This window comes from Nycticebus coucang, chromosome 12, assembly GCF_027406575.1.
Source record: "Nycticebus coucang isolate mNycCou1 chromosome 12, mNycCou1.pri, whole genome shotgun sequence".
NCBI lineage: Eukaryota > Metazoa > Chordata > Mammalia > Primates > Lorisidae > Nycticebus > Nycticebus coucang.
Genome location: NC_069791.1, coordinates 57,274,886 through 57,301,344, shown reverse-complemented (window position 1 = coordinate 57,301,344; position 26,459 = coordinate 57,274,886). Strand labels below are relative to the sequence as shown.

Genomic DNA, 26,459 nt, shown 5'->3' with positions numbered 1-26,459 from the left:
GAGGTCCTGTGTGCCTGGCTCATGTGAGCTCTTCCTGGAAGTGAAGTCGTGCAGTCCTGAACACGGACCAGGCCTCCTTGGCCTGGGATTCTGGAGTGATCACCACGGGCAACGTGTTTGGGTTTCTCAGGGAAATCTCTCAGTCAATCGTGGCTGAGTCTCAGCAGCTCCCAGCAGAACCTGCTGAGGAGAGGGAAGAGAACACTATGAAGAGGGACAGAAAGCAGCCGAGAGAACATCTTACCGCCTGGGACTACCCTCATGGTCATTAGATCCTTCCATTTTTCTCTTTCTGACTGCATATATGCTATGCTCTGAAGCAGTAGAGCTTTATAGTTAGTGGTTCCCATTTCTTGTGCCTTGGTTTCTGCATCTTTAAAATGAGGATTATAGTAGTACCAAGCACAGAGGGTTGTTGGGAGAATTAAATGGGATAATCTGTGGACACAACTTTAAACCAATGCTTGGCAAATGGCAGCACCCAGCATCAGTTCCTGTCTTTATTGTTGCCTTTGTACAGGTCTATCTAGGAGCAATGTCCTCCTGCTGACCTGGGGAGCAAAAGTCTGTCATCATCTGTTGCCCCCAGATTTTTACTTTCCCGTTGCCCTATCTTATATATGCCAAAGCCCTTTCTCCAGGAATTGTGAGCTTAGTGGTGCTCCTTCCCTCTTAAATTGCTCCCTTGTGGTGTCTGCTGAGCTTAAGGCTAAGTTGGAAAAGGGGAAGTTGGTTGCTAAGGGGTAGGAAAACTGTGACATTTTGTTCTTCTCCTATTCTTATAAGTTTCTTCTGGCTTTCAGCCTCTCAAGGTGAGTTTATATTAGGTGATTCTTCCCTAAAACTGTTTTCTGATTTCTTCCATCTGTGGTGAAACCTGGGCTGAGGCCTCTACTCTGGAGACCATCACAGACTATCTGGGGAGTTCCTCTTATCCCTGAATTCCATAGATGCCCATTCTGACTCAGCTTTGTAGAGAACAATTTGACGGAGAGGAACCGTAATTCTCCCAGTTGTGCTTTATGTAATGATTCTTTCTTTTTCTTTTCTCTTCCGACATTTTCTGTACTACTCATTTGGCAATGAATAAGGTATTTTTTTTTATTTTGGTAACATCTCTCTTTTGCTAATAGACTACTAAAACTTTTCTTGTTATTTAACTTTCTTAAGATTCATGCTTGATATCTCTCCTTTAGTTTGTTTGCAAGATCATTAGTGAATTCTTTACACCTCTGAGATTATAAGATTTTATGTCCTTAGTAGATTCTAGAAAAACATTTGATTTTTAGTTAACTTCTTTAGCTAGGGCTTGCCCTCAGTATTTTTTTGTCTTCTGTTTGTAGGGCTGGTTGGTTTACACAACATTGGACAGACATGCTGCCTTAACTCCCTGATTCAGGTATTCATAATGAACAGGGACTTCACCAAGATATTGAAGAGGTAAGACTATTATTCAAGCTGATGAGCATGAATATTATTTTATGTTTATAAATACTCAGTTCTTCATAGTGACTTGGACTTTTAGAGGCCTTTTCTTTCCAATCTTTTCCTGTATATTCTGGACTGTGCATTAGAATCACCTAATATTTAGGCTCGGCGCCTGTGGCTCAAGCGGCTAAGGCACCAGCCACATACACCTGAGCTGGCGGGTTCAAATCCAGCCCAGGCCCACCAAACAACAATGATGGCTGCAACCAAAAAAAAAAAAAAAAATAGCCGGACGTTGTGGCGGGCGCCTGTAGTCCCAGCTACTTGGGAGGCTGAGGCAGGAGAATCACTTGAGCCTCGCTTGAGTTGGAGGTTGCTGTGAGCTGTGATGCCACAGCACTCTACCCAGGGGGACAGCTTGAGGCTCTGTCTCAAAAAATAAAATGTTTTACCTAACAAATGCAATCAGTGTAACCTGGCTTATTGTACCCTCAATGAATCCCCCAACAATAAAAAAAAAAAAGAAAGAAAATCACATAGAATCACCTAATATTTAAATATGTATGAATACCTGGTCCCACTCCAGTTATCTGGTTTCAGTTGGTCTAGGGTGGGGTGCAGGCAGTGGTACTTTTTAAAAGATTCCTTAAGTGACTTTTAAAGTGCAGCCAGGATTGTCAGCTATAGATTTGGTTAAAAGAAACCAGTGTCAGTGGAGTAAGTCAATGGACCCCAGTACGTACACACAGACACACACACATACACACACATAATTCATCACTAATTTTTAAGGACTAATATTTTATCATTCTTTTTTTTTTTTTTTTTTGTAGAGACAGAGTCTCACTTTATGGCCCTCGGTAGAGTGCCGTGGCCTCACACAGCTCACAGCAACCTCCAACTCCTGGGCTTAAGCGATTCTCTTGCCTCAGCCTCCCGAGTAGCTGGGACTACAGGCACCCGCCACAACGCCCGGCTATTTTTTGGTTGCAGTTTGGCTGGGGCCGGGTTTGAACCCGCCACCCTCTGTATATGGGGCCGGCGCCTTACCAACTGAGCCACAGGCGCCACCCCACTCATTCTTTTTTTTCTTTTTGAGACAGAGTCTCATTTTGACACCCTCGATAGAGTGCCGTGGCGTCACAACTCATAGCAACCTCCAACTCTTGGGCTTAAGCGATTCTCTGGCCTCAGCCTCCCAAATAGCTGGGACTACAGACGCCTGCCACAAGGCCCGACTATTTTTTGTTGCAATTCTCACTGCTATTTTAGCTGGCTGGGGCCGGGTTTAAACCCGCCACCCTCGGTATGTGGGGCGGTGCCCTACCCACTGAGCCACAGGCGCTGCCCTTTATCACTCATTCTTTTCTGTCTCATGCTTTCTCCTTTTACCCATCTGTTAATATGGGAAAACAGAGAGATGCCTAATTTAAATGAATCATGGCCAAAATGCACTAACATCCCTTCATGTTGCCCTTTCTTCCCCAGGACGTATCTCAGTATTTGCTTTTTCAGTTTGGAGTGGTTAAGGCTGGACATTTTGCTGCTTGACCTGGCTGTGAACTGAGGACCTACTGCCTCTGCCCTTCATTCTGGTGTGATCAGTGGTCAGGGCAGTGCCCATCCTCCTCTCTAGAGGGCGCTTGGTACAGCTAATTCACTGATGCACAGTGGTTCTCACCTTTGGCTACACATTTAAATCAACTGGGAGCTTAAAAATTCTAATAATTGGGGCGGCGCCTGTGGCTCAAGGAGTAGGGCTCCAGTCCCATATGCTGGAGGTGGTGGGTTCAAACCCAGCCCCGGCAAAAAAAAAAAAAAAAAAATTCTAATAATTGGGGCTCAGCACCCGTACCACAGTGGTTACGGTGCCAGCCACATACATCAAATTTGGTTGGTAGGTTCGAACCCAGCCCGGGCCAGCTAAAACAACAATAACAACTATAACAAAAAATAGGCTGAGGCAAGAGAATCACTTAAACCCAAGATTCTGAGGTTGCAGTGAGCTGTGATGCCACAGCTCTATCAAGGGTGACATAGTGGGACTCTGTCTTAAAAAATAAATTTCTAACAATCGGGCCCAACTCCCAAAATTCTGATTTCATTTGTATGGGAAGTGGCCTGGATATAGAGATTTTTATTATTTATTTTTTTTGTTTGTTTTTTATTGAGACGGAGTCTCAAGCTGTCACCCTGGATAGAGTACTGTGGCATCATAGCTCACAGCAACCTCTAACTCTTGGGCTTAAGTGATTCTCTCACCTTAGCCTCCCAAGTAGGTGGGAGTATAGGCGCCTGCCACAAACGCCCAGCTTTCTTTTTTTATTATTGTTGGGGATTCATTGAGGGTACAAGAAACCAGGTTACGCTGATTGCATTTGTTAGGTAAAGTCCCTCTTACAATCATGTCTTGCCCCCAAAAGGTGTGGTACACATCAAGGTCCCATCCCTCCTCCCTCCTTCCCTCTCTCTGCTCTTCCTTTCCCCACCCCTCCCTCCTTCTTTCTCTCTGCTCTCCCCTTCCCCTGCGCCTGGCTTTTTTTTTTGTAGAGACGGGGTCTCACTCTGGCTCAGGCTGGTCTCCAATCTCTGAGCTCAGGGCAATCCACCTGCCTCAGCCTCTCAGAGTGCTGGGATTACAGGCGTGAGCCACCACACCCGGCCAAGATACGGAGATTTTTAAAACTTTCTCATGTAATGTCAATGTGTTGAAATGTTCTGGACCCAAGGAAAAACGATTATTCCAAGGCATGAACAAAGGAAAACAGAATCCCTGTTCTGTAGAAATAATGTGGTCTTTATTTCCATGTGGATGCAGGTGGGGTGAAATCAAGAAAGGAATTCCACCTGTGGGTTATGGCGGATGGGAATTTAAAGGGTCAGGGAGGGCAGCAATTGGCAGCATTCCTATTTCCTGGGACGGACAAGAGTCTGACCCTTCCTGGGCGGGGCAGGTCTATTTGAGCAGGTACACCTGATTCTATCAGTGCACCCAACATCCAGAACTATAGGTGTAAGGTGGTTTCTGGCTGTTCTTACGTGGCAGGATAACAGTGCCGAGGGAAAATGAAGAGCAGAGGAGAAGTGTCCCTTTCCAGCTGCTTTTGCTGCTAGAGAAGATGCAGGACAGCCGGCAAAAAGCAGTACGACCCCTGGAGTTTGCCTCCTGCCTCCGGAAGTACAAAGTGCCATGTAAGACAGTCCTTCCAGCTCTGCCAGTCTCAGAAGGGAAAAAGGAGAGAGAGGAGAGAGGGACTAACGGGCAGTGAATCAACAAGAAGGAAGTTAGGTAGACTCTGGGCCCCTTGTATTGGAGGCATTGTGTAGATCTGAAATATTTTTAAGAATTACACATTTTTACAGGTGCAAAATTGATAATATTTATGAACTTTATACTCTCATGCTCACCCTTTTTCTGCCTCTCAGTAAAGTAATTAAGCCTAAGAGTTTCCTCAAAGCTCATTCAGCCCCATGGGTAAAGAGTCCCAGGAAAACAGAATAAAGGAATAAAAAGGAGAAACCATGTTTTAAAAAAGAAATCATAAATAGGTAAGTTTTTATTTTTAAAAAGGCTTTATTAAGATATATATTGCATACTGTAAAATTCACCTGTTCATTCGAAGAATGAACCCATCAACCACAGATCAGTGGTAAGATAGGATTTATAGACAGGAAGGAATACAAAGACCCAAGTGGGATGTCTCTGCGTGGGTCTAGGGATATAAGGTTTTGATAATTATGTTTGGCAGGGACTTGGTAAATGGAAAAGCACCTTTTCAATGTAAATGATCATATTAACAAATGAATGAATGCAGTCCCTCCAGCTAAGGGCAAAATGTCGGGGCATTCCTTTCATGAAATTGCCCAGGCTTAGGAAACTGGGGTCCCCCGTCCAGCCTTGAATGGGGGAACTCTGTATCATTACATTAGTAGTGGTTTTGCTGCATCCCCTAAGTTTAGGTAATTTGTGTTTTTATTTTCATTCATCTTGAAATATATATATATTTTTTTTTGTAGAGACAGAGTCTCACTTTATGGCCCTCGGTAGAGTGCCGTGGCCTCACACAGCTCACAGCAACCTCCAACTCCTGGGCTTAAGCGATTCTCTTGCCTCAGCCTCCCGAGTAGCTGGGACTACAGGCGCCCGCACAACGCCCGGCTATTTTTTGGTTGCAGTTTGGCCGGGGCAGTTTGGCCGGGGCCGGGTTTGAACACGCCACCCCCGGTATATGGAGCCGGCGCCTTACCGAATGAGCCACAGGCGCTGCCCTGTCTTGAAATATTTTTTAAAATCCCTTTCAATTTCCTCTCTGATCCAGTGGTTGCTCTTGATTGTGTTATTTAACTTCTCCATATGTGTAAATTTTCCCATTGTATTGGCTCTTATTGATTTCTATTCTCATTCCATTGTGGTTGGAAAAGATACTTTAAATTATTTTGTTCTTAAATTTGGTAAGACTTGTTTTATGACCTAACACGAGCTCTATCCTGGTTATGTTCTATGTGCACTTGAGGAAATCCATATTCTCTGTTGGGTGGAAAGTTCTTTATGTATCTTAGGTCCATTTGGTCTTCAGTGTTGTTCCGCTCAAGTCCACTGTTTCTCTGTTAATTTTCTGTCTGCATATTTTATTGAAAATGATACATTCACGTCTCCTACTAGTATTTTTTTTAAGACAGAGTCTCAAGCTGCCGCCCTGGGTAGAGTGCAGTGGCATCATAGCAACCTCAAATTCGTGGGCTTGAGTGCTTCTCTTGCCTCAGCCTCCCAAGTGGGGAGACTACAGGCGCCTGCCACAATGGCCAGCTATTTTTTTTTTTTTTTTGCAGTTGTTGTTTAGCTGGCCTAGGCCAGGCTCAAACCTGTCAGCTTTGGTGTACGTGGCTGGCGCCATAACCACTGTGGTAGAGGCACCGAGCCTTTTTTTCTTTTTTTGGTAAATTTTGGTTCCTTTGAAAAAAATTGTTAATTTTTGCTTTTATAAATTCTAGAGGTATTTTCTTTTTATTTACCAAGTAGCTTACATAAAATATAACAGTTTATTTTGAGTTGGTAATAATTTAATTTCCCTTGCATGAAAGAACTCACCACTTTAACCTCTCCTTCCTCCACATTATATGCTATTGATGTCATAATATATATTGATTTATATTATGTATCCACTAACATAATTTAATTGTGTTTGTTTTTAATACTTTTGTCTTTTGCTTTTCTTTTTTTTTTTGAGACAGACTCTCAAGCTATCACCCTTGGTAGCGTGCCATGGCATCCTCATAGCTCACAGCAACTTCCAACTCTTGATTCAATTTTTTTCTATTTTTAGTAGAAACGTGGTCTCGCTCTTGCTTAGGCTGGTCTTAAACTTGTGAGCTCAAGCAGTCCACCCACCTCAGCCTCCCAGATTACTAGAATTACAGGCGTGAGCCACTACACCCGGCCTTTTCTGTGTTAGAATTAAAAGCTATCTACTCACCACCATATAGTAGTACAATATTCTATTTTTGTTTAAATATTTATCTTCACCAATGAGTTTCATACTTTCTTATGCTCTTGGGTTACAGTCTAGCGTCCTTTGTTTTTGCAGTTTTTGGCCAGGGCTGGGTTTGAACCTGCCACCTCTGGCATTTGGGGCCGGCGCCCTACTCATTTGAGCCACAGGTGCCACCCCTCATCTTCATTTTTGAAGGACAGATTTGGTTAGCACTTGTTTTCCTTCAGCACTTTGGATATATCATCATACTGCCTTTTAGCTTGCAAAGTTTTTGTTCAAAAATTTACTTACATTCTTTTGAGGCTCCTTATATGCAACAAGTTGCCTTTCTCATGCTGCTCTCTTGAACTTTTATAACTGCTTATGTCTTCATGTGGGTCTCTTTAGATTAATCTTATTGGTGTCATTCGGGATTCCTGATTCTGGATTTCTATTTCCTTCCTAGGTTGGGATGATTTTGGTCTTATAGTCATGCATCACTTAACATATCCCAAGAAATGTGTTGATAGGTGATTTCATCACTGTGTGAATATCGTAGATTGTACTTACAGAAACCTGGATGACACAGCCTAGTAGGCTATGTCTTATAACTACTGTTGATTCTGTGGTTTGTCACTGACCAAACCATTGCTATGCAGTTCATGACTATTATTTCTTTGAATAAGCTTTTTGTCTCTTCTCACTCTCCACTTTCTTACACTCTGAGACATGTAATGCATATATTGGTCTGCTGCACATTGTTCTATAACTTTCTTAGCTGTCTTCACTCCTTCTGAGTCTGTTTTCCTTTTGTGCCTCTCAATCGATGATTTCTAAGGTCCTGTCTTCTAATACACTAATCTTGTATTCTGCTTCATCTAGTCTGTTGAGATTCTCTATTGAATTTTTATTTCAGTTATTGTATTTTTCAGCTATATGATTTCTGTTTGGTGCTTTTACATTTTTTTCTCTTTGTTGAAATTCTCATTTGTTCATGCATTGTTCCCCTGGCTTTGGTGAGCATCTTTCTGATCATTATTTTGAATTGTCTATAAAGTAAATCACTTTTCTCCATTTCATTAGGGGTCATTTCTGGAGATTTATCTTGATATTTTGTTTGGAACATACTTCTCTGTTACTTCATTCTTCTTGGTTCTCTGTCGTTTCTGCATATTAGGTAAGAAAGAAGGTGTGCTGGGCATAGTGGCTCATGCCCATAATGTTAGCACTTTAGGAGGCCAAGATGGGAGGATCCTTCAAGGCCAGGAGTTTGAGACCAGCCTGGGCAACATAATGAGACACCCCCCCCCCCCGATTTACAAAAAGTGTTTACAAATTAGCTGGGGACGGTGGCACACGTCTGTAGTCCTAGCTACTCAGGAAGCTGATATGGAAGATTGCTTGAGCCCAGGAGTTCAAGGTTTCAGTGAGCTATGACTGCACCACTCCACACTCTAACCTGGGTGACAGGAACCCTGTCCCTTACAAATAAAAAAGAAAGATACTTCTCTCAGCCTTGTTACACTGGCCTTGTTATAGGAGCTGAATCTTTTGTTAAGGTGTGGGCTGTTGGACTTGGGTTTTTTGTTATTATTGTTTTGGGGGTTTTGTTTGTTTGTTTGAGACAGCCTCGCTTTGTTGCCCTTGGTAGAGTGCCTTGGGTTTTGACAAAAATTTCTCCAGACAAAGATTAGGATAGAAAGAAAGAAAAGTTTATTTTCCTGAATGGAAAAGGGCCAACATGGTGAAAGAGAGGGATATGGTGTTGACAGAGACAATCAGGTTCTCTGGCTTTTTATTTAGAAGTTGTAAAGAGAGGTAAGAAGACTTATGACGGTAGCCAAATTAACAGACAGGGTACTATGAAACCACTGTATCCACTCTCGTTGTTAGTGGCAGGTTTTTCACTGAAGATTGTAGTCTTCTCATTGATTCAGGGGCAGAAACTGAAGCTTGTAGCTTACATTCCCCACCCCCTTTGTCCAGAAACTCCCTAAGGCCGTAAAAAGGCAAATTCTAAAAGGCAATTTCTGGAAAATGAAACTTTCACTTTTCCTTTCTGTCTGTTAGGCTCCTTTCAGATGTTGTAAAAACTAACCACAGGCTGCCTATCAGCTAGGGAGAGAGAAAGAGCTCATATGATTGATTTTAGCCATTACTGAAATTTACTAAATTTTTCTGTTACTTTGCTATAGAGATTGTCACCTGCATTAGTCAGGCAAATTTTGAGATACAAGAGAAGTAAAATCCGTGCAGCAGCACTGATAAGCCAAGCAAGTTGAAACTTGCAGGTGTGAATTAGAAAGGACACGTCAACTGTGTTTCTTGGAAGTGAAATAATGGACCGTGGCACAGTCTGTCTCAAAACTTTCACAGTGACCAACATGTCCATAAGCCCTGCCAGAGGTTCTGGGTGCCTCTTGAGCCTTTGTGCTTATCTAAACTGCTGTCAATGCTCCACCCTCAGGAGATTAGAACTTGTCAATTCTCATCAGTGCCCTAAGACAGGTGAGATAGAAGCTAGTCCCTGGAGAAGCAGCTGGAGAAGCTGGGGTGTTAAATGTGTGTTCCGGTTTATTCTATACTCAGGAAAAATCTGGAAGCTAGAGATTATCTGTCACTCTCTCTGCAGTAAGCTGGAGAAAGCATCTGTCCCAGATTTCCTGTACTTACATTTAAACTGCAGTCTCTCAACCTATGCAGTTGTCACCCCCAGGAGCCTAGGAAATGCTGCTTCCCATCTGCTGTCAGAGACACTGACAGGATGCTTGGCCCTATCTCTAGAGCAAACCTCTGGGCAGAGGCGTGGGATGTGCCCACATACCAGGTCAGGCTCCCAGGGTCTACTAATTCCCTACCCTGTCAGCTTCCAGATGCATAGAAGCCCTAGGACAGCAGCTGCAAATGTGCAGACAAAGCCCTGTCCAGGGAAGAAACTGGGGGCCTGGCATTTTTGCCTGTTCCTCTGTGCTGAGCCCCAGGCTATAGCTCCTGTAAAGTGCTCACTTGCCCATTTAAAACTCCCTCTTTGCTCTCCGTGGTCTCAGGGGATTTGTGAATGTTGACCAGTATCTCTCCCAGAGCTAGGTGATTTAGGAGCCAAGCCCTTGGGTGGGAACCCTAAAAAGTTGAGGCACTCTATGCAGCCCCAGCCCTTCACCCCTCGGGAAACAGAGTTGGGGATTTCCTCCTGATTGTCTAGGATAAGCTTTGGGGTGTGTGTGTCTCAGCTTTCCTAAACCGTTTTGGTGTGGATATTTTCTTCCTTGCCCTGTGTGCAGGATTTGCTCAACTAGCTTCTGAATTATTGTCTGAGGGAATTGATCTGCGTATGAATGTTTTTTCAGTGTGTCTGTGGGAAAAAGGAATATCAGGATCTGCCTACTCCACCTTGCTTACACCACCCCCTATAATTCTTTTTATACAGAGATGGATCTGATTTGCTAATATTTTGTTGGGGACTTTTGCACTTATGTTCATGAGAGATACCATTATTAGGTTTTTTTTCTTGTAATGTCTTTGTCTTGTTTTGGTATTAGGATAATGTTGGCCTCATAGAATGAGTTAGGAAGTGTTCTCTCTGCTTGTATCTTCTGGAAGAGATTGTAGAGAATTAGTGGTGAGCCCATCTGGGCCCTATGTTCATTTTTCCTTTTATTTCTCAGTCTGGATAATTGCAATTGAGCTATCTCCAAGTTTACTTATTCTTTATTCTGACAGCTCAAATTTGTTTTGACCTGTAATGGATTTTTTATTTCCGTTATTGTATTTCTCATATCTTTCTCTTTTTTTTTTTTGATACAGAGTCTCACTATGTCACCCTTGGTAGAGTACTGTGGCGTCACAGCTCACGGCAACCTCCAACTCTTGGTCTTAAGCGATTTTCTTGCCTCAGCCTCCCATGTAGCTGGGACTACAGGCTCCCGCCACAACACCCGACTATTATTTTGTTGTAGTTGTCATTGTTATTTTAGCAGGCCCGGACTGGGTTCAAACCTGCAGCACTGGCATATGTGGCTGGCACCCTAACCACTGAGCTATGGGTGCCAAGTCCTCTTATGTCTCTCTTATCTGAGTTAGGTCTGCTTATAACACCTCAAGAATTTCTATTTGGGCTCGGCACCCATAGCACAGTGTTTATGGCGCCAGCCATTTACACTGAGGCTGGCGGGTTCGAACCCAGCCTCAGGCCAGCTAAGCAACAATGACAACTGCAACCAAAAATAATAGGCGTTGTGGCACACGCCTGTAGTCCCAGCTACTTGGGAGGCTGAGGAAAGAGAATCACTTAAGCCCAAGAGGTGGAGGTTGTTGTGAGCTGTGATGGCACTCTACTGAGGGCGACATAGTGAGACTCTCTCTCAAAAAAAAAAAAACAATTTCCATTTGATCTTTTTTAAATAATTTTTTTTTTTTTGTAGAGACAGAGTCTCACTATACCATCCTCGGGTAGAGTGCCATGACTTCACACGGCTCACAGCAACCTCTAACTCTTGGGCTTACACGATTCTCTTGCCTCAGCCTCCCGAGCAGCTGGGACTACAGGCACCCGCCACAACGCCCGGCTATTTTTTGGTTGCAGTTTGGCCGGGGCTGGGTTTGAACCCGCTACCCTCAGCATATGGGGCCGGTGCCCTACTCACTGAGCTACAGGCACCACCCATTTTTAAATAATTTTTTTCTTTGTTGATATTATATACCGAGACATCATTTTCATACTTTAATTCTTTTGTCATGATTTTCTTTAGTTCTTTGGATATATTATAATAGCTGATTTACAAAGCCTTTGTCTAGTAAGGCCAACCTCTGGTGCTTCCCAGTGACAATTTCTACTGATTGCTTTTTTCCCTGTGTGCCATGCTTTTTTGTTTCATTGTATGCCTTGTATTTTTTTAACTGAACATTTTAGATGATATAATGTGGCAACACTGGACATCAGAGCCAGCCACACCAGGGCTGGTTGCTATTTCTGTTTTATTGTCCTTTTTGTTGTTGTTGCTCTTCGTTTAGTGACTTCCCTGAAATAATTCTGTAAAGTCCATATTCCCTATAGTATGTAGCCACTGAAGTCTCTGTTTAGTTAGCTTAGTGGTGAGATAATTTGTGAGAGATTTCCTTGAATGCTTTGAACCAGTCTTCCAGAATTTCCTGAGGGCCTCTCTGTGTCTGTTAGGGTGCACTTTCAAAGCTCAGCCAATTTATGATTCTGTATTAGCCTTCACTTCTTTCTTGCATATGACTTCAATGTCAGCCAGAGGTGAGAGATTTGGGGCCTCTCAGGTCTTACTTGGGCATGCACATGGACTCTCAGGTCTCTGACAGATAAAAACTGAAAAGGAATAGATCAGAACATTTTAGACCAAAGTATAACAAAGGCCGCAATGTTTATTTTGACACTTGGGTGTAAGTGGGCTAAGATCTAAAGGATGTTAGCAGGGTTTAGGGAGGGAGGCCAGTCTTTTATAGCCGGCTGGGGAGCAAATGGTTTCTCTCAAGGACCTCCAAACTGTTGTTCTTTCAGAGCTTCAAAGATGTTATCTCATTATCAAGAGTCTCCTGGTGGCTCTTCTTATCATTGTGTCAGAAGCTTGGAGGTCGGCATATTTCTCAAGCATCTGTAATTGGGCCCATACAAAGACATGAGGAGTCTGCAGACTGGTTATCTGAGTTATGTCCACCCGTTACAAAGTCTCAAGAATGGCTTTTCAGTTCAAGATGGGGTTAGTTTGGCCAACCTAACAATCTCCAGAACTGTCAGTGCTTTTCAAAGTCCCCTGTGGACATCTCATTCCCCAGATCTTTCAAGTTTTTTTGGCCAGGTTTTTCTTTGCCCAAATGATACGGGAGCCTTGAGTAACTATAGTGTTGTTACTAGGTTTTTTCCACAAATTCCGAAGGGATCAGGATTTTCTTCTGAGTGAGCTTGGAGACAGTTCAAACAATGATAATCCCTGGAATTTTTCCATGGAGCTACAAAACAGTTCAAATGATAAAAATGCTCTTGGGAAGGGACTTTCTGAGAAGCTGCAGTCCAGGTCTGACCCCTACGGTGGTTGCAAAGCTGTTGGTTTTCATAGCTTTTATGGTTGCTGGACTGTTGGTTTTTAAGGCTGCTATAGAGTGGGAAGAAGGGAATGGGAATGGGCATAAGCCAAGTTTAAAAAGTCATAAATGGGCATGATGGCTCACACCTGTAATCCTAGCACTCTGGGAGGCTGAGGCAGGTGGATTGCTTGAGCTCAGGAGTTCAAGACCAGCCTGGGCAAGAGCGAGACCCCATCTCTACTAAAAATAGAAAACCTAGCTCAGCGTGGTGGCGGACACCTGTATCCCAGCTACTTGGGAGGCTGAGGCAAGGGGATCACTTGAACCCAGGAGTTTGAAGTTGGTGTGAGCTATGACTCCACAGCACTCTACCCTGGGTGACAGAGCAAGACTGTGTCTCAAAAAATAAAAAAAATAAAAAGTTATAAACTCTGCTCTTTATACTTAGGTTCAGCAGTTTTTCTCAAAGAAAAATTCTTCAGATTATTGTAACTGTTGGTTAATTTTCAGAGTTCTGAAAAGTTGACTCGACCGTCTTTGCCAGTATTTTCATTGCTTTTCTGGAGGAGCAGGTTTATGGAGGCCCTCACATCACCCCTGCAGTTATAGCCTCACTCTCATTTAGCTTTCCACAGCAGATTGTACACATTGTTTTTCTTATTTTAAAAATTCTTCTTTGCATTATGATTATTTAGATACTTCTCCTCCCCTAGAATATATAGAACGTATATTTCTTTTTTTTTCTTTTCTTTTTTGAGACCAGAGTCTCAAGCTGTGGCCCTTGGTAGAGTGCTGTGGCATCATAACTCACAGCATCCTCCAACTCTTGGGCTCGAGCAATCCTCTTGCCTCAGTTTTTCTATTTTTAGTAGAGATGGGGGTCTCACTTTTGCTCAGGCCAGTCTCTGTTAGGGTCCCACCCCGGGGGCAGAGTCTGCTAAGACCTGTGGAACTGGCCACTGACTGAAGAAATATAAAGTTAGGAATGATGATAAAGAGCCAGGAGACACAGAATAGAATTTTCGAAGGTGGGAGCTCAGGGCTGGAACTATTCCCTTGGTCTCTGCCCCAGCCAAATGCAAATCTCCACAGTGGGTATCTGCTTTGTGTGTTTAATGTGCAGGAAATTGCTACACCCAAGAATCAAATCCCCAGTGACCATACGAGAGAGCCAGACACCGATGCAAATCACACGAGGGCATTTATTCAGGCTCGAGCCAGGGCTGCCAGCGTTCCCAGCTGCAACTGGGGCTGAGAGTGCTGTGCTCACTGCCTGCAGGGTTTTTATGCAGTGGTTAAGGGGTGAGGGGCATGGGAAACAAAGCGTGGCCTTTGGGTCAGTTATCTCTTATGCTGACACTAGAATTTAAGGCTGATAGGGTCCCGCCAATCTCAACGCTGGGGAAGGGGCGGGTTCTGACACACTCCGGGAGATAGGGACGCATCCCAGGAGATAGGGACAGGTGTGGTTTACTAAGAAACAAAACAGAGGATTTTCAGGTTGCTTTTAAAATGGAGAACAAAAGCCTGAAATCATGAAAAGCCCAAAATGGCATCACTGGGTCCTTCAGAAACAACCTAGAGGGTGTATCTATTGTAGGTCTTGTCATAATCTCTTTTAATGACCATATCCTTCCTCAGAGTGTTTACAGACTCAGCAGGGTATTGGTGTGAGCTGTGTCCCCAATAGGCCAGATTTTCAGGAAAGGCCAGAAACTTGTTCAGATAAGAAATTTAACAACGGCTAGTTTAAAGGTAAACTAGCTTACTTTTCTTTGTTGCAAATCCGTCAGCTTATTTTTAATTTTCCCTTTTTCTGGGGGTGCCCTCCCTGCAAGAATGGGGTCTTCGGCCCCCATTCTTCCTGTAGGTCTCAAACTCATGAGCTCAGAAATTCACCCACCGTGGCCTCCCAGAGTGCTAGGATTACAGTTGTGAGGCACCGTGCCCAGCCTCTTTTTTTGAGACAGAGTCTCACTCTGTAGCCCTCGGTAGAGTGCTGTGGCATTATAGCTCACAGCAACTTCAAACTCTCAGGTTTGAGCAATCCTCTTGCCTCAGCCTCCCTGGTAGCTGGACTACAGGTGCCCACCACAATGCCCGGCTATGTTTTCTATTTTTAGTAGAAATGGGGTCTTGTTCTTGCTCAGGCTAGTCTCAAACTCCTGAGCTCAGGTGATCCACCTCTCTCATCCTCCCAGAGTGCTAGGATTATAGGTGTGAGCCACTGCTGCTGACCAGCATATAGGTCTCTTGGGGACAGGAACTCTCTCTGGCACATGCAATGCCTTGCATATAGCAGGTATTAAGTAAACTATAGGTTGGAAAGTAGCCCCCGACACACACTTCTTGCGGTCAGATGACGCCAAATGTCTCCAGAAGGCAAGGCCGTCTGACTTCCTTCACATCCAGCGCCAGCTCTGTGGCAGGCAGCCTTCTGTGAGCTGTTCCCTGGAGAACACCACTTCAGTCCTGCTCCTCGCCTGTTTGTCACTGAGTTTAGGGTTCATTGTCTTGGAACAGATAAATCTGTTCAAACAATATAAAATGTTCAGCAGTGATGTGCCAGATGTTGTGCTGTTGTTGTAGATAAGAAACAAAGCTCACAGTCTTTGCCTTCATGGAGCTTACAGTTTAGAGAGACAGCACAAAGACAAAAGCAAAATAAAATAAAAGCCTGAAACTGTTGAATACAAATCGTGGTTAAGTATTATGCAGGAAAGACAGTGGTGTTGAGATGGCAGCTTTAGTATATTTACGGTGACCACCTTTTCCTGCGATGTCTTTGCATTTCGGGCACTCATTTTTTTTTTTTTTTGGGGTTTTTGGCCGGGGCTGGGTTTGAACCCGGCACCTCCGGCATATGGGACTGGCGCCCTACTCCTTGAGCTACAGGCGCCACCCTCGGGCACTCATTTATCCTTTTGCAAGACAGTTCTCGGTGTGTTTTTCATTTTTTTTTTTTTTTCGCTTCCCAGGTTTCTTAAATTGAATAATTTTAAATTCATTTATATTTGCTCACAAAACTTTCAGCCTTACATTTACCTAACATTTGTACAATTCATTCTTTAATTCCATCTTCCTCTTAGACACATCATCTGACACTGAGATGGTTCTTTCCATTCTTGTTTTCTAGATACCTCTGAAGAAAACCTGGGTCAGATATGAATATTCCATTTTTTGAGGGGGGGGCGTGAATAGGTGAATAAAGAAAATACATAAAGGGGCTGAGGACCAAATGGTCATAGGAGTTAAGAGTATTGGGTTGGTATAGACATAGAGAATCCAGTATTGACCTTGGTTCTCGCTGGCTGGGGGCCCATAGGGGTGGCCGCTAAGTGAGGGTACAGGAAACTTGTGTCATGCAGTGGGACTGGAGCTTCACTTTTAAGAGGAGTTCTCAAAAATCAAATCCAAGCTTATTATTCGTTTATTGATCCCCAATATTAAAAGCTTAAAAGCTTCACTTTTATAAGAGTTCTCAAAAATCGGGGCAACACCTGTGGGTCAAAGGAGTAGGGCGCTGGCCCCATATGCTGGAAGTGGTGGGTTCAAACCAAGTCCTGGCCAAAAACTGCAAAAAAAAAGAGTTCTCAAAACTCAAATCCAAGCTTATTATTCGTTTATTGTTCCCAAATATGCGAACTTACCCTATCTGAGGGTTGGGAGGCGAGGAGAAGACAAAGTGTTGAGTATTTATGTTCCTCTAGGCCAGGCATCTTCAAACTGCGGCCCGCGGGCCACATGAAGCGGTGTGAATTGTATTTGTTCCCGTTTTGTTTTTTACTTCAAAATAAGATATGTGCAGTGTGCATAGGAATTTGTTCATAGTTGTTTTTTTTTAAACTATAGTCTGGCCCTCCAACGGTCTGAGGGACAGTGAACTGGCCCCCTGTTTAAAAAGTTTGAGGACGCCTGCTCTAGGCAGCTAGGACCCCAAGCCTGAGGAGTGTCTCCGATGGCCTCACTAATTGGGCTGTCTCTTTCTGTTTGGCCAGTGTTTATCCAGCACGATGCTGCTCAACTCTACCTCACAATCTGGAACCTAATTAAGGACCAAATCACTGATGTGGACTTGGTAAGAACCTAGAACTAGAGCACTCAGAAGTTTGAGATGCTGCTCATTTAGCTCCTTTCACTATTGTTTATGCAGTGTGTCTAGAGGAATAAAGAGTTGATTCACATAAAATGCTTATCACAGTCCCCTAATATTGTTACTGTTATTATACTCCTTTGTGCATAGAGCAAAGAGCATTAGTGACTATCATTTCTGGAGCTTCTGTTGGCTCCAACGTGTGGAAACTGGCCTGACCTGGTTTATGGTTTTGTACTCCTCTGACCTTATGGTTTTTGTGCTTCTCCCTTTTGCAGGTAGAGAGGCTTCAGTCCCTGTATACAATCAAGATGAAGGAGTCCTTGATTTGCCTTGATTGCACAATGGAGAGTAGCAGGAACAGTAGCATGTTAACCCTGCCCCTTTCTCTCTTTGGTGTGGACTCAAAGCCCCTGAAAACACTGGTGAGGGTTTCTCTTGGTGGATTTGTTGTACCCATGTGTCTGTTTCTGTTGTTATAACTGAATGCCTGAGACTGAGTGGTTTATAAAGAAAGGGAATTTGCTTCATACGGTCCTGGAGGCTGGGAAGTCCAAGGTTGAGGAGCTGCATCTAGAGACTTCTTTTTGTTTTTTTTAAAGAGAGCCATCTTACTGTAGAGACTAACTGCCGTGTCCCAAGATAGTGCAGGGCAAGGAAGCTGAGCTTGGCTAGCTCAGGTCTCTCTTCCTTTTCTAATGAATCCTCCAGTCCTATTCCCATGCTAACACATGAATCTATGAATGACTTAATTCATTCGTAAGGTCACAACCCTCATGACCCAATCGCCTTCTAAAGGCCCCAACTCACCATACTGCCACATTGGGCATTAAGTTTCAACATGAGTCTTGGAGAGGACAAACATTCAAAACACAGCACCATACAACCCAATGTTGCCAAATCCCCCTGGCTTCTTTTATCTACCATTTGTTTTTATTTTTATTTTTTTTAGAGACAGAGTCTGACTTTGTTGCCCTCAGTAGAGTGCTGTGATGTCACAGCTCACAGCAACCTCCAGTTCTTGGGCTTAGGCGATTCTCTTGCCTCAGCCTCCCAACTAGCTGGGACTATAGGCGCCCACCACAATGCCCGGCTATGTTTTTATTTTTATTTATTTATTTTTTAGAGACAGAGTCTCACTTTGTTGCCTTCAGTAGAATACCGTGGCATCACAGCTCACAGCAACCTCCAGCTCTTGGGCTTAAGCAATTCTCTTGCCTTAGCCTCCCGAGCAGCTGGGACTATAGGCACCTACCACAACGCCTGGCTATTTTTTTGTTGCAGTTTGGCCGGGGCTGGGTTGGAACCCGCCACCCTCGGTATATGGGGCTGGTGCCCTACCCACTGAGCCACAGGCGCTGCCCTACCCTTTGCTTTTAAAAAGTCACTTTTTATTACATTTGCATGGCTCTGGCCAATTTCTCCTTTGTTTTGGAAAAGGCCATTTTTTTCCTCCTACTTCCACTTTCTTGACTCTGGTCCCTTAACACATGCCCCCTCCTGTTTTGTTCCTTCAAAGGGAAAGTGCTTTTTACAATCCTGCCAACTGTACCACACCAGGCATGACACTAAGGGAGACATGCAGGGAACCAGAACAAAAGCTTAAATCCCCACCTGCAAGGTGTGAGGAGGTTGTACTCAAGATGGGAAATACCAACCCTGCTTTTTTCTTGTTCTCCTGGGTCGGACAGGAAGATGCCCTGCAGTATTTCTTCCAGCCCAGGGAGTTATCACGCACAAGTAAGTGCTTCTGCCAGACCTGTGGGAAGAAGACCCAAAGGAAACAGGTACTCATCCCCTAAAATCAGATACAGTCCCTTGATATACATGGGGGATTGCTTCCAGGACCTTCACTTTTACCCAAATCCGGACATACTCAAGTCCCACAGTCTGCCCTGTACAACCTGAGTGTATGAAAAGTCAGCCCTTCATTTCACATCCTATACATATTGTATTTTTGGCCTGCGTCTGTTTGCAGATGTGGCACCTGTGGATGTAGAGGAGGGCTGACTGTATTTACTGGAAGAAAACTTCATATATAAATGGACCCACACAGTTCAAACCTATGTTGTTCAGGGGTCAGCTATGCTTCACTAGTCTGAGGTCGCCCCTCGTAGATTTCTCAATAGAGTCTTCAGAGTCCCCGAGGGCACCTCATGGTAGTTGAGGGAGAATATCCAGGTCAGGCTAGTATCTGGGATCCTGGGGTTTCTGATTTCCAGAGCTGTATACGTGGCTTCTCAGATCACATCACTGAGAGGGACAGAGCCTTCTAAGGACAAAAGAAGGTTGAGTACAATGGGCAGGGTTTTTTCCCTCAGGTCCCTAGAGCAGACTCTGTAGTTCCCTTGGGTTCTGGGACCTGTGCAGAATCCTGGGACTGCATGTGCCTTTTGTGTGGAAACGTGCAGGATTCTAATAGTCAAGTGCTGGCTTATTCTTAGAGGAGCTCAACAGATGCAGGGAATGTAAACCATTAACTCTGTTATATCATGCTGCTCTACTCTTTTGGGGAAAAACGTACCACCAGCCCTGACATTTCTGTGAATCTACCCATTTCAAGCACCTTAAGATTTTATCTCCAAAGTGATTTGGCTTTTTCAGGTCTTGAAGCTGACCCATTTGCCCCAGACTTTGACGATCCACCTCATGCGATTCTCTATCAGACATTCACAGACTAACAAGGTGTACCACTCACTGTATTTCCCAGAGAGCTTGGATTTCAGTCAGGTTCTTCAAACTAAGCAAGACCTCTCTGATAAGGAGGAACAGGTAGGTGAGCAGATCCTTACCTCCTCTCTGCATCTCACCAGACAACACGCCCTCTATTTAGACTTGTCCCCCTAATCCCTAATCTGCTTCAAGTCACCCATTCATCAGAGACAGCATTCTCAGCTGTCTCCTCTGTGTCATTTTCTCATCTAAGAAATCACATCCTCTGCTGGCTTTGCTTGGGATACACAGAGAGGAAAACAAAAACGTGGTGTGATTCATAGAAGCAAATTCATACATTCCATGTTTACATTTTTAACATTATTTTAATGATGAAAATCTGTGTGTTCTTGAAAAACAATGATAGACTGTTACTACCATCAGTGCTGTTTGTAATTGCTGTTCTTTTCTTTTAAGATTCAAGACTTTCCAGCCGGGCTTGGTGGCTCACGCTTGTAATCCTAGCACTTGGGGAGGGCAAGGCGGGTGGATCACTTGAGTTTAGGAGCTCAAGACCAGCCTGAGCAAGAGGGAGAAGAGAACACATCTCCACTAAAAAAACAAAAAAAAACAACTATCCGAGCCCTGTGGCAGGTGCTTATAGTCCTAGCTACTCGGGAGGCTGAGGCAGGAGTATCACTTAAGCCCAGGAGTTTGAGGTTGCTATGAACTATGACACCATGGTTTTCTGCCCAGGGCACAGAGTGAGACTCTGTCTTTAAAAAAAAAAAGAAAAAAGTTTTAAGACTTTATTTCTAAATATTGAAGGGAGGAGTCCATCCATAATTCAGTATTTTTCTTTTCAAATAACATGTAGAGGCTCGGCACCTGTGGCTCAAGCAGCTAAGGCATCAGCCATGTACACCTGAGCTAGCAGATTCGAATCTAGTCCGGGCCTGCCAAACAATAATGACGGCTGCAACCAAAAAATAGCCAGGCATTGTGGCAGGCACTGGTAGTCCCAGCTACTTGGGAGGCAGAGGCAGGAGAATCGCTTGAGCCCAGGAGTTGGAGGTTGCTTCCAACCCAGGAGCTGTGATACCATGGCACTCTATCCAGGGGGACAGCTTGAGGCTCTGTCTCAAAAAAAAATAAATAAATAACATGTGGAATACTTTCAAATGCATAGGCAAATATGACAAATTTTGTGTTCTTAGTACCAATTACTTTCTTATTAAAACAACCTGTGCCCACTTGGAGGCTAAAATACCGTATTTTGCCATGTAAAATGTGCACCCATGTTTTAGGTCCAAACTTTCAAGAAAGAAACCTTTGGTTTTAATTTTTTTTTTTTTTTAAGACAGAGTTTTACTCTGTTGCCTTGGGTAGAGTACTGTGGTGTCATAGCAACCTTAAACTCTTGGTTGCAAGTGATTCTTTTGCCTCAGCCTCCTGGGGGACCATAGGCACCCACCATGACAGCCAGCTAGTTTTTTTGTTTATAGTAGAGACAGGGTCTCACTCTTGCTAAGGCTGGTCTCGAACTCTTCTTTTTTTTTGAGACAGAGTCTCACTATGTCGCCCTTGGTAGACATAGTGGCATCACAGCTCACAGCATCCTCAAATTCTTGGGCTTAAGGGATTCTCTTGCTTCAGCCTCCCGAGTGATTGGGACTACAGGCGCCCCCCACAATGCCCAGCTATTTTTTGGTTGCAGTTGTTAATTGTTGTTCAGCTGGCTTGGGCTGGGCTCAAACCTGTTAGCCTCAGCGTATGTGGCCGGCACCCTACTCACTGAGCTATGAATGCTACATTGAACTCTTTTTTGATTAGCTGTGAGATTCTTAAGGTCAAGAACTATTTTCTAGTTCCTTGAACTACCAGTACCGGGCATACATTAGGAAATGTATAAATATGGGATGAAATTATGTGTTTTTTAATTTAAGATTTAGGGCTAGAATAGGAAGAGTTATGGGCGAATCATTTTCTTTCGTTCCAGTCTGGAGGACAGTACGAACTCTTTGCTGTGATTGCCCACATAGGAAGGGCTGACTGCGGTCATTACTGTGCCTACATCAGGAATTCTGTGGATGGAAAATGGTTCTGCTTCAATGACTCCAATATTTGCTGCGTGAGAAACATTATCCAAAAAGTTGCTACTTGCTGTGGATTAGCCACCTTTAATAAATTCTGAGTTCAAGGCTGCATAGGTCCTCAAGATCAAGACATTTCATGGTCCTGTGTTCTTTGGGGCCTTTTATGAGGTTTAAAACCCATTTCTACAGGAAGTCCCCATCAAATTTATAGCTCTTAAGAGTCCACTTTTGTTTCTAGGTTTTTAGTATTTTAGGCTCAGTGCCATGCTTTGTGGGAAACTTCTGGAAAGCAAGAAGATTTAGAAATATATAAATTAGTTTTTTTGGAGAAACATAATGAAGTTTAAACAGAGGTACAATAGATGCTTCAGGTTTTGGGGAGTTACTAAGGGTGGGTTTATCTGGAGGAGTGAGGGAGGGAAAATTATAGCACTGTGTACTCTGTGGGTGCTTAATAAATGTCAGCTGGCTGCCTGACTCATTCATTTGTGTACTTCCAGGTGTCGTGGGAAGATATCCAGTGCACCTATGGAAATCGTACCTACCTCTGGTAAGGAAAGTATTTGAGTAATGAACACCTGAGGAGCTTACACAGGGTTCTTGGAGCTGTACAAAATTGTCGTGGGTTCAGTTGTTATTACACTGGTGACTCCCCAGTGACTAGCAACTAATCATGTTTTTCTCACTTCTAGTCATACTGAAGTGTAAGTAACTCTCCAAACAACCATGTCCTCCAGCTTACCCCTGCGTCTTGCAGTTCCTAGGTTGTACTGCCGTCTCCTAATTTACCATGTAGGCAAATCCTCACTCTTGTTCTAATATTCTTGTTCTAATATTCCTGGTCTTTTCCTGCTCTGTGAAGTCTTTACTAATTCACAAGTACATCTGTAGGGGGTACCCATCTGCTTCGGCTGCATTCTGAGTACACCTTCTTGACAGCAAGGATCACATTGTTAGTTAACTGTTGCTTATGTAACTTGCTTTCACATTAGATCATGAACTCTTTGGAGAAAGGATTGCTTTTTTTATTTTTCTTTGTCTAGCTTGCATTTAGTGAGTGTCAATAATCATTTTTTAAAATCAATAACTACAGAAGGGGAGCTGGGATGGGGGGAAGTTTGGATGAAGTTAAAGCAGAGAGAGTTTTTAGTTTTTTCAGCTGAGTTTTCAGATTGTATATCAAAGATGGTATTTATGATGATTTTCAGCTGCAGAGGTAAGCCTGATCATTGGAAAAATAATGAATTACAGTAGGTAAAACGTGTCTGAAATGTTCCTTCTACTTTTCCTTTTTTTTTTTTTCAGAGTACATTTTCTTTTTCGTTTTCCCCACCCCCCTCCCTACTTCCCTCTCTCTGCCCTTCCTTTCCCCCAGCCCTCTCTCCTTCTTTCTCTCTCTGCTCTCCCTGTCCCCCACCCCACCATGTCATTGTCATTAATTGTCCTCATAGCAAAATTGAATACATAGGATTCATGCTGCTCCATTCTTGTGATGTTTTACTAAGAATAATTTGTTCCACTTCCATCCAGGTTAATTCAAAGGCTGTAAAGTCTCTCTTTTCTTTTTTTTTTTTTTTTTTTTTGTAGAGACAGAGTCTCACTTTATGGCCCTTGGTAGAGTGCCGTGGCCTCACACAGCTCACAGCAACCTCCAACTCCTGGGCTTAAGCGATTCTCTTGCCTCAGCCTCCCAAGTAGCTGGGACTACAGGCGCCCGCCACAACACCCGGCTATTTTTTTGTTGCAGTTTGGCCGGGGCTGGGTTTGAACCCGCCACCCTCGGCATATGGGGCCAGCGCCCTGCTCACTGAGCCACAGGCGCCGCCCAGTCTCTCTTTTCTTAATGGCTGAATAGTATTCCATGGTGTACATATACCACAGCTTGTTAATCCATTCCTGGGTTGGTGGGCATTTAGTCTGTTTCCACATTTTGGTGATTGTAAATTGAGCTGCAAGAAACAGTCTAGTGCAAGTGTCCTTATGATAAAAGGATTTTTTTCCTTCTGGGTAGATGCCCAGTCATGGGATTGCAGGATCAAATGGGAGGTCTAGCTTGAGTGCTTTGAGGTTTCTCCATACTTTCTTCCAAAAAGGTTGTTCTAGTTTGCAGTCCCACCAGCAGTGTAAAAGTGTTCCCTTCTCTCCACATCCACGCCAGCATCTGCAGTTCTGAGATTTTGTGACGTGGGCCATTCTCGCTGGGGTTAGATGATATCTCAGGGTTGTTTTGATTTGCATTTCTCTAATTAATTAAGGATGATGAGCATTTTTTTATATGTTTGTTAGCCATTCGTCTGTCTTCTTTAGAGAAAGTTCTATTCACATCTCTTGCCCATTGATATATGGGATTGTTGGCTTTTTTCATGTGGATTAATTTGAATTTTCTGTAGATCCTAGTTATCGAGCTTTTGTCTGATTCAAAATATGCAAATATCCTTTCCCATTGTGTAGGTTGTCTCTTTGCTTTGGTTGTTGTCTCCTTAGCTGTACAGAAGCTTTTCAGTTTAATGAAGTCCCATTTGTTTATTTCTGTTGTTGCACTTGCCATGGCAGTCTTCTTCATGAAGTCTTTCCCCAGGCCGATATCTTCCAGTTTTTTCCTATGCTTTCTTTGAGGATTTTTATTGTTCATGCCTTAAATTTAAGTCCTTTATCCATCTTGAATCAATTTTTGTGAGTGGAGAAAGGTGTGGGTCAAGTTTCAGTCTTTTACATGTGGATATCCAGTTCTCCCAGCACGATTTACTGAATAGGGAGTCTTTCCCGCAAGGTATGTTCTTGTTTGGTTTATCAAAGATTAGGTGGTTATAACTCCTTCTACTTTTCATCTTTCTCTTCTGTTTCTTCTAAGCATCCCTCTTAGGTGCCCAATCTTTGTCACTTTTTGGTTGTATTGAGTCTCTCATTATCGAGATCAAGGCTTGGCACATTTTCTCTGCAGAAGGCCAAAGGAAATATATTTCAGGCTTTATGGCCCATACAGTCTCTGTTGCAACCACTTAACTCTGCCCTGTAGCACAAATATAGCCCTAGACAGAACATAAGTGAATAAGCATGTCTGTGTTCCAGTTAATTTGCAAAAAAAACAGGGTTGGATTTGGCTCATGGGCCCATGGTTTGTCAACTTCTGATTTTCGTATTAACTAATAAAACCTCAGTAGTAATTTTCCAAGTCACCCATTCTGTATCCCTCTGACGTAATGGATAGATGAAGACCATCCAACAACCCCAAGGTTTGCATGCACTTGTCCTTTCGTGAACTAATAATGTATTGTTTCATGATGAATGTTTCATTTTTATATACTGAAGCATTTTCTCTTCTTCGTAGGCAGGAAACTGCATATCTTCTGGTATACATGAAGAGTGAGTTCTAATGGATATACCCTAAACCTTCACAGACCTGACAAACTGTCATTTTCCTTTTCTATTCCTGGATCTGCTTAGGCCAACAGATTTTGCAACAAGGAGAAACATCATTTTTGAACTGTATAAGTAAACCTTACTTATAATCAGGGGTAATTATCAAAATATTTCACAATGGGGCTGGGTGTGGTGGCTCATATCTGTAATCCTAGCACTCTGGGAGGCTGAGGCGGGTGGATTGCCTGAGCTCAGGAGTTCAAGACTAGCCTGAGCAAAAAAAAAAAAAAAAAAAACTAGCCTGAGCAAATTAGCCAGGCTAATTGTGGTGAGCACCTATAGTCCCAGCTACTGGCAGGAGGATTGCTTGAACCTAGGAGTTTGAGGTTGTGAGCTAGGCTCATGCCATGGCACTCTAGCCTGGGTGACAGTAAGACTCTGTCTCAAAAAAAAAAAAAATTAACAGTGACATGGCACAGATCTTGATCAATCAGAATGGAGTGGACCCTGGTCAATGGCTGGAACTGGTCTTGGGTGCCCCTTGCTGTACAAGACACTAACACTTTAATTAGGAGATTGTGGGATGTCCAGGTGCTCCCGGGGAAGAGAGCAGTGGTAGTGGAGGCATTTAGGTGGCAAGGGTCAGTGGTAGGAAAGTATTTCAATATTTTGCAACTGATGTGATCATACTGGTACGTAGTAGCTGAATATCAGTCCTATTTATACTTGTTTTATTTTTGGAACTCAAATTCATATTCAATTGTTTTGTAACTGTTATTTGTTCAATAAATATTTATTGATCATCTATTCTCCATAAGTACTAGACACAATGATGAATAAAGTTCTTTCTCTCAGAAGGAGTTTGCAGTTTAATGGGGAAGGGTAATTAAAACACATAAGATAGATAGGCTCGGCGCCCATGGCACCGGCCATGTATACCCAGACTGGGGGGTTCGAACCCTGCCCGGGCCAGCTAAACAACAAGACAACTGCAACAAAAAAATAGCTGGGCATTGTGCCAGGCTCCTGTAGTCCCAGCTACTTGGGAGGCTGAGGAAAGAGAATCTCTTGAGCCCAAGAATTTGAGGTTGCTGTGAGCTGTGATGCCACAGCACTCTATCAAGGGTGATGTAGTGAGACTCTATCTCAAACAAACAGAAAAAAACACGTACGATACTAAGGGTTTGTGCCATAGAAATTCAAAGGCAAGTTAAATCGTCTCTATGGTGGGGTTATGGGAGAAGCCTTCAGGCTGGAAGAGGTTAGGTTGGAGGACAACCATTTACAGGGAAAAACGTACTCAATGGCGTGGCT

The 26,459-nt window shown here is 43.4% G+C and overlaps 1 protein-coding gene across 1 annotated transcript; it reads left to right on the top strand.

The window, feature by feature from the left end:
* The first annotated feature begins 5 nt into the window (after positions 1-5).
* USP18 (ubiquitin specific peptidase 18) lies at positions 6-25,981 on the top strand. Its single transcript, XM_053555684.1, has 10 exons — positions 6-264; positions 1,344-1,440; positions 4,475-4,620; positions 16,943-17,022; positions 17,316-17,462; positions 18,729-18,824; positions 19,642-19,809; positions 21,689-21,820; positions 22,286-22,335; positions 25,114-25,981. The coding sequence occupies exons 1-10, from the start codon at positions 207-209 to the stop codon at positions 25,157-25,159; spliced, it is 1,020 nt and encodes a 339-aa protein (XP_053411659.1). The 5' UTR covers positions 6-206; the 3' UTR covers positions 25,160-25,981.
* The last annotated feature ends 478 nt before the right edge of the window (positions 25,982-26,459 follow it).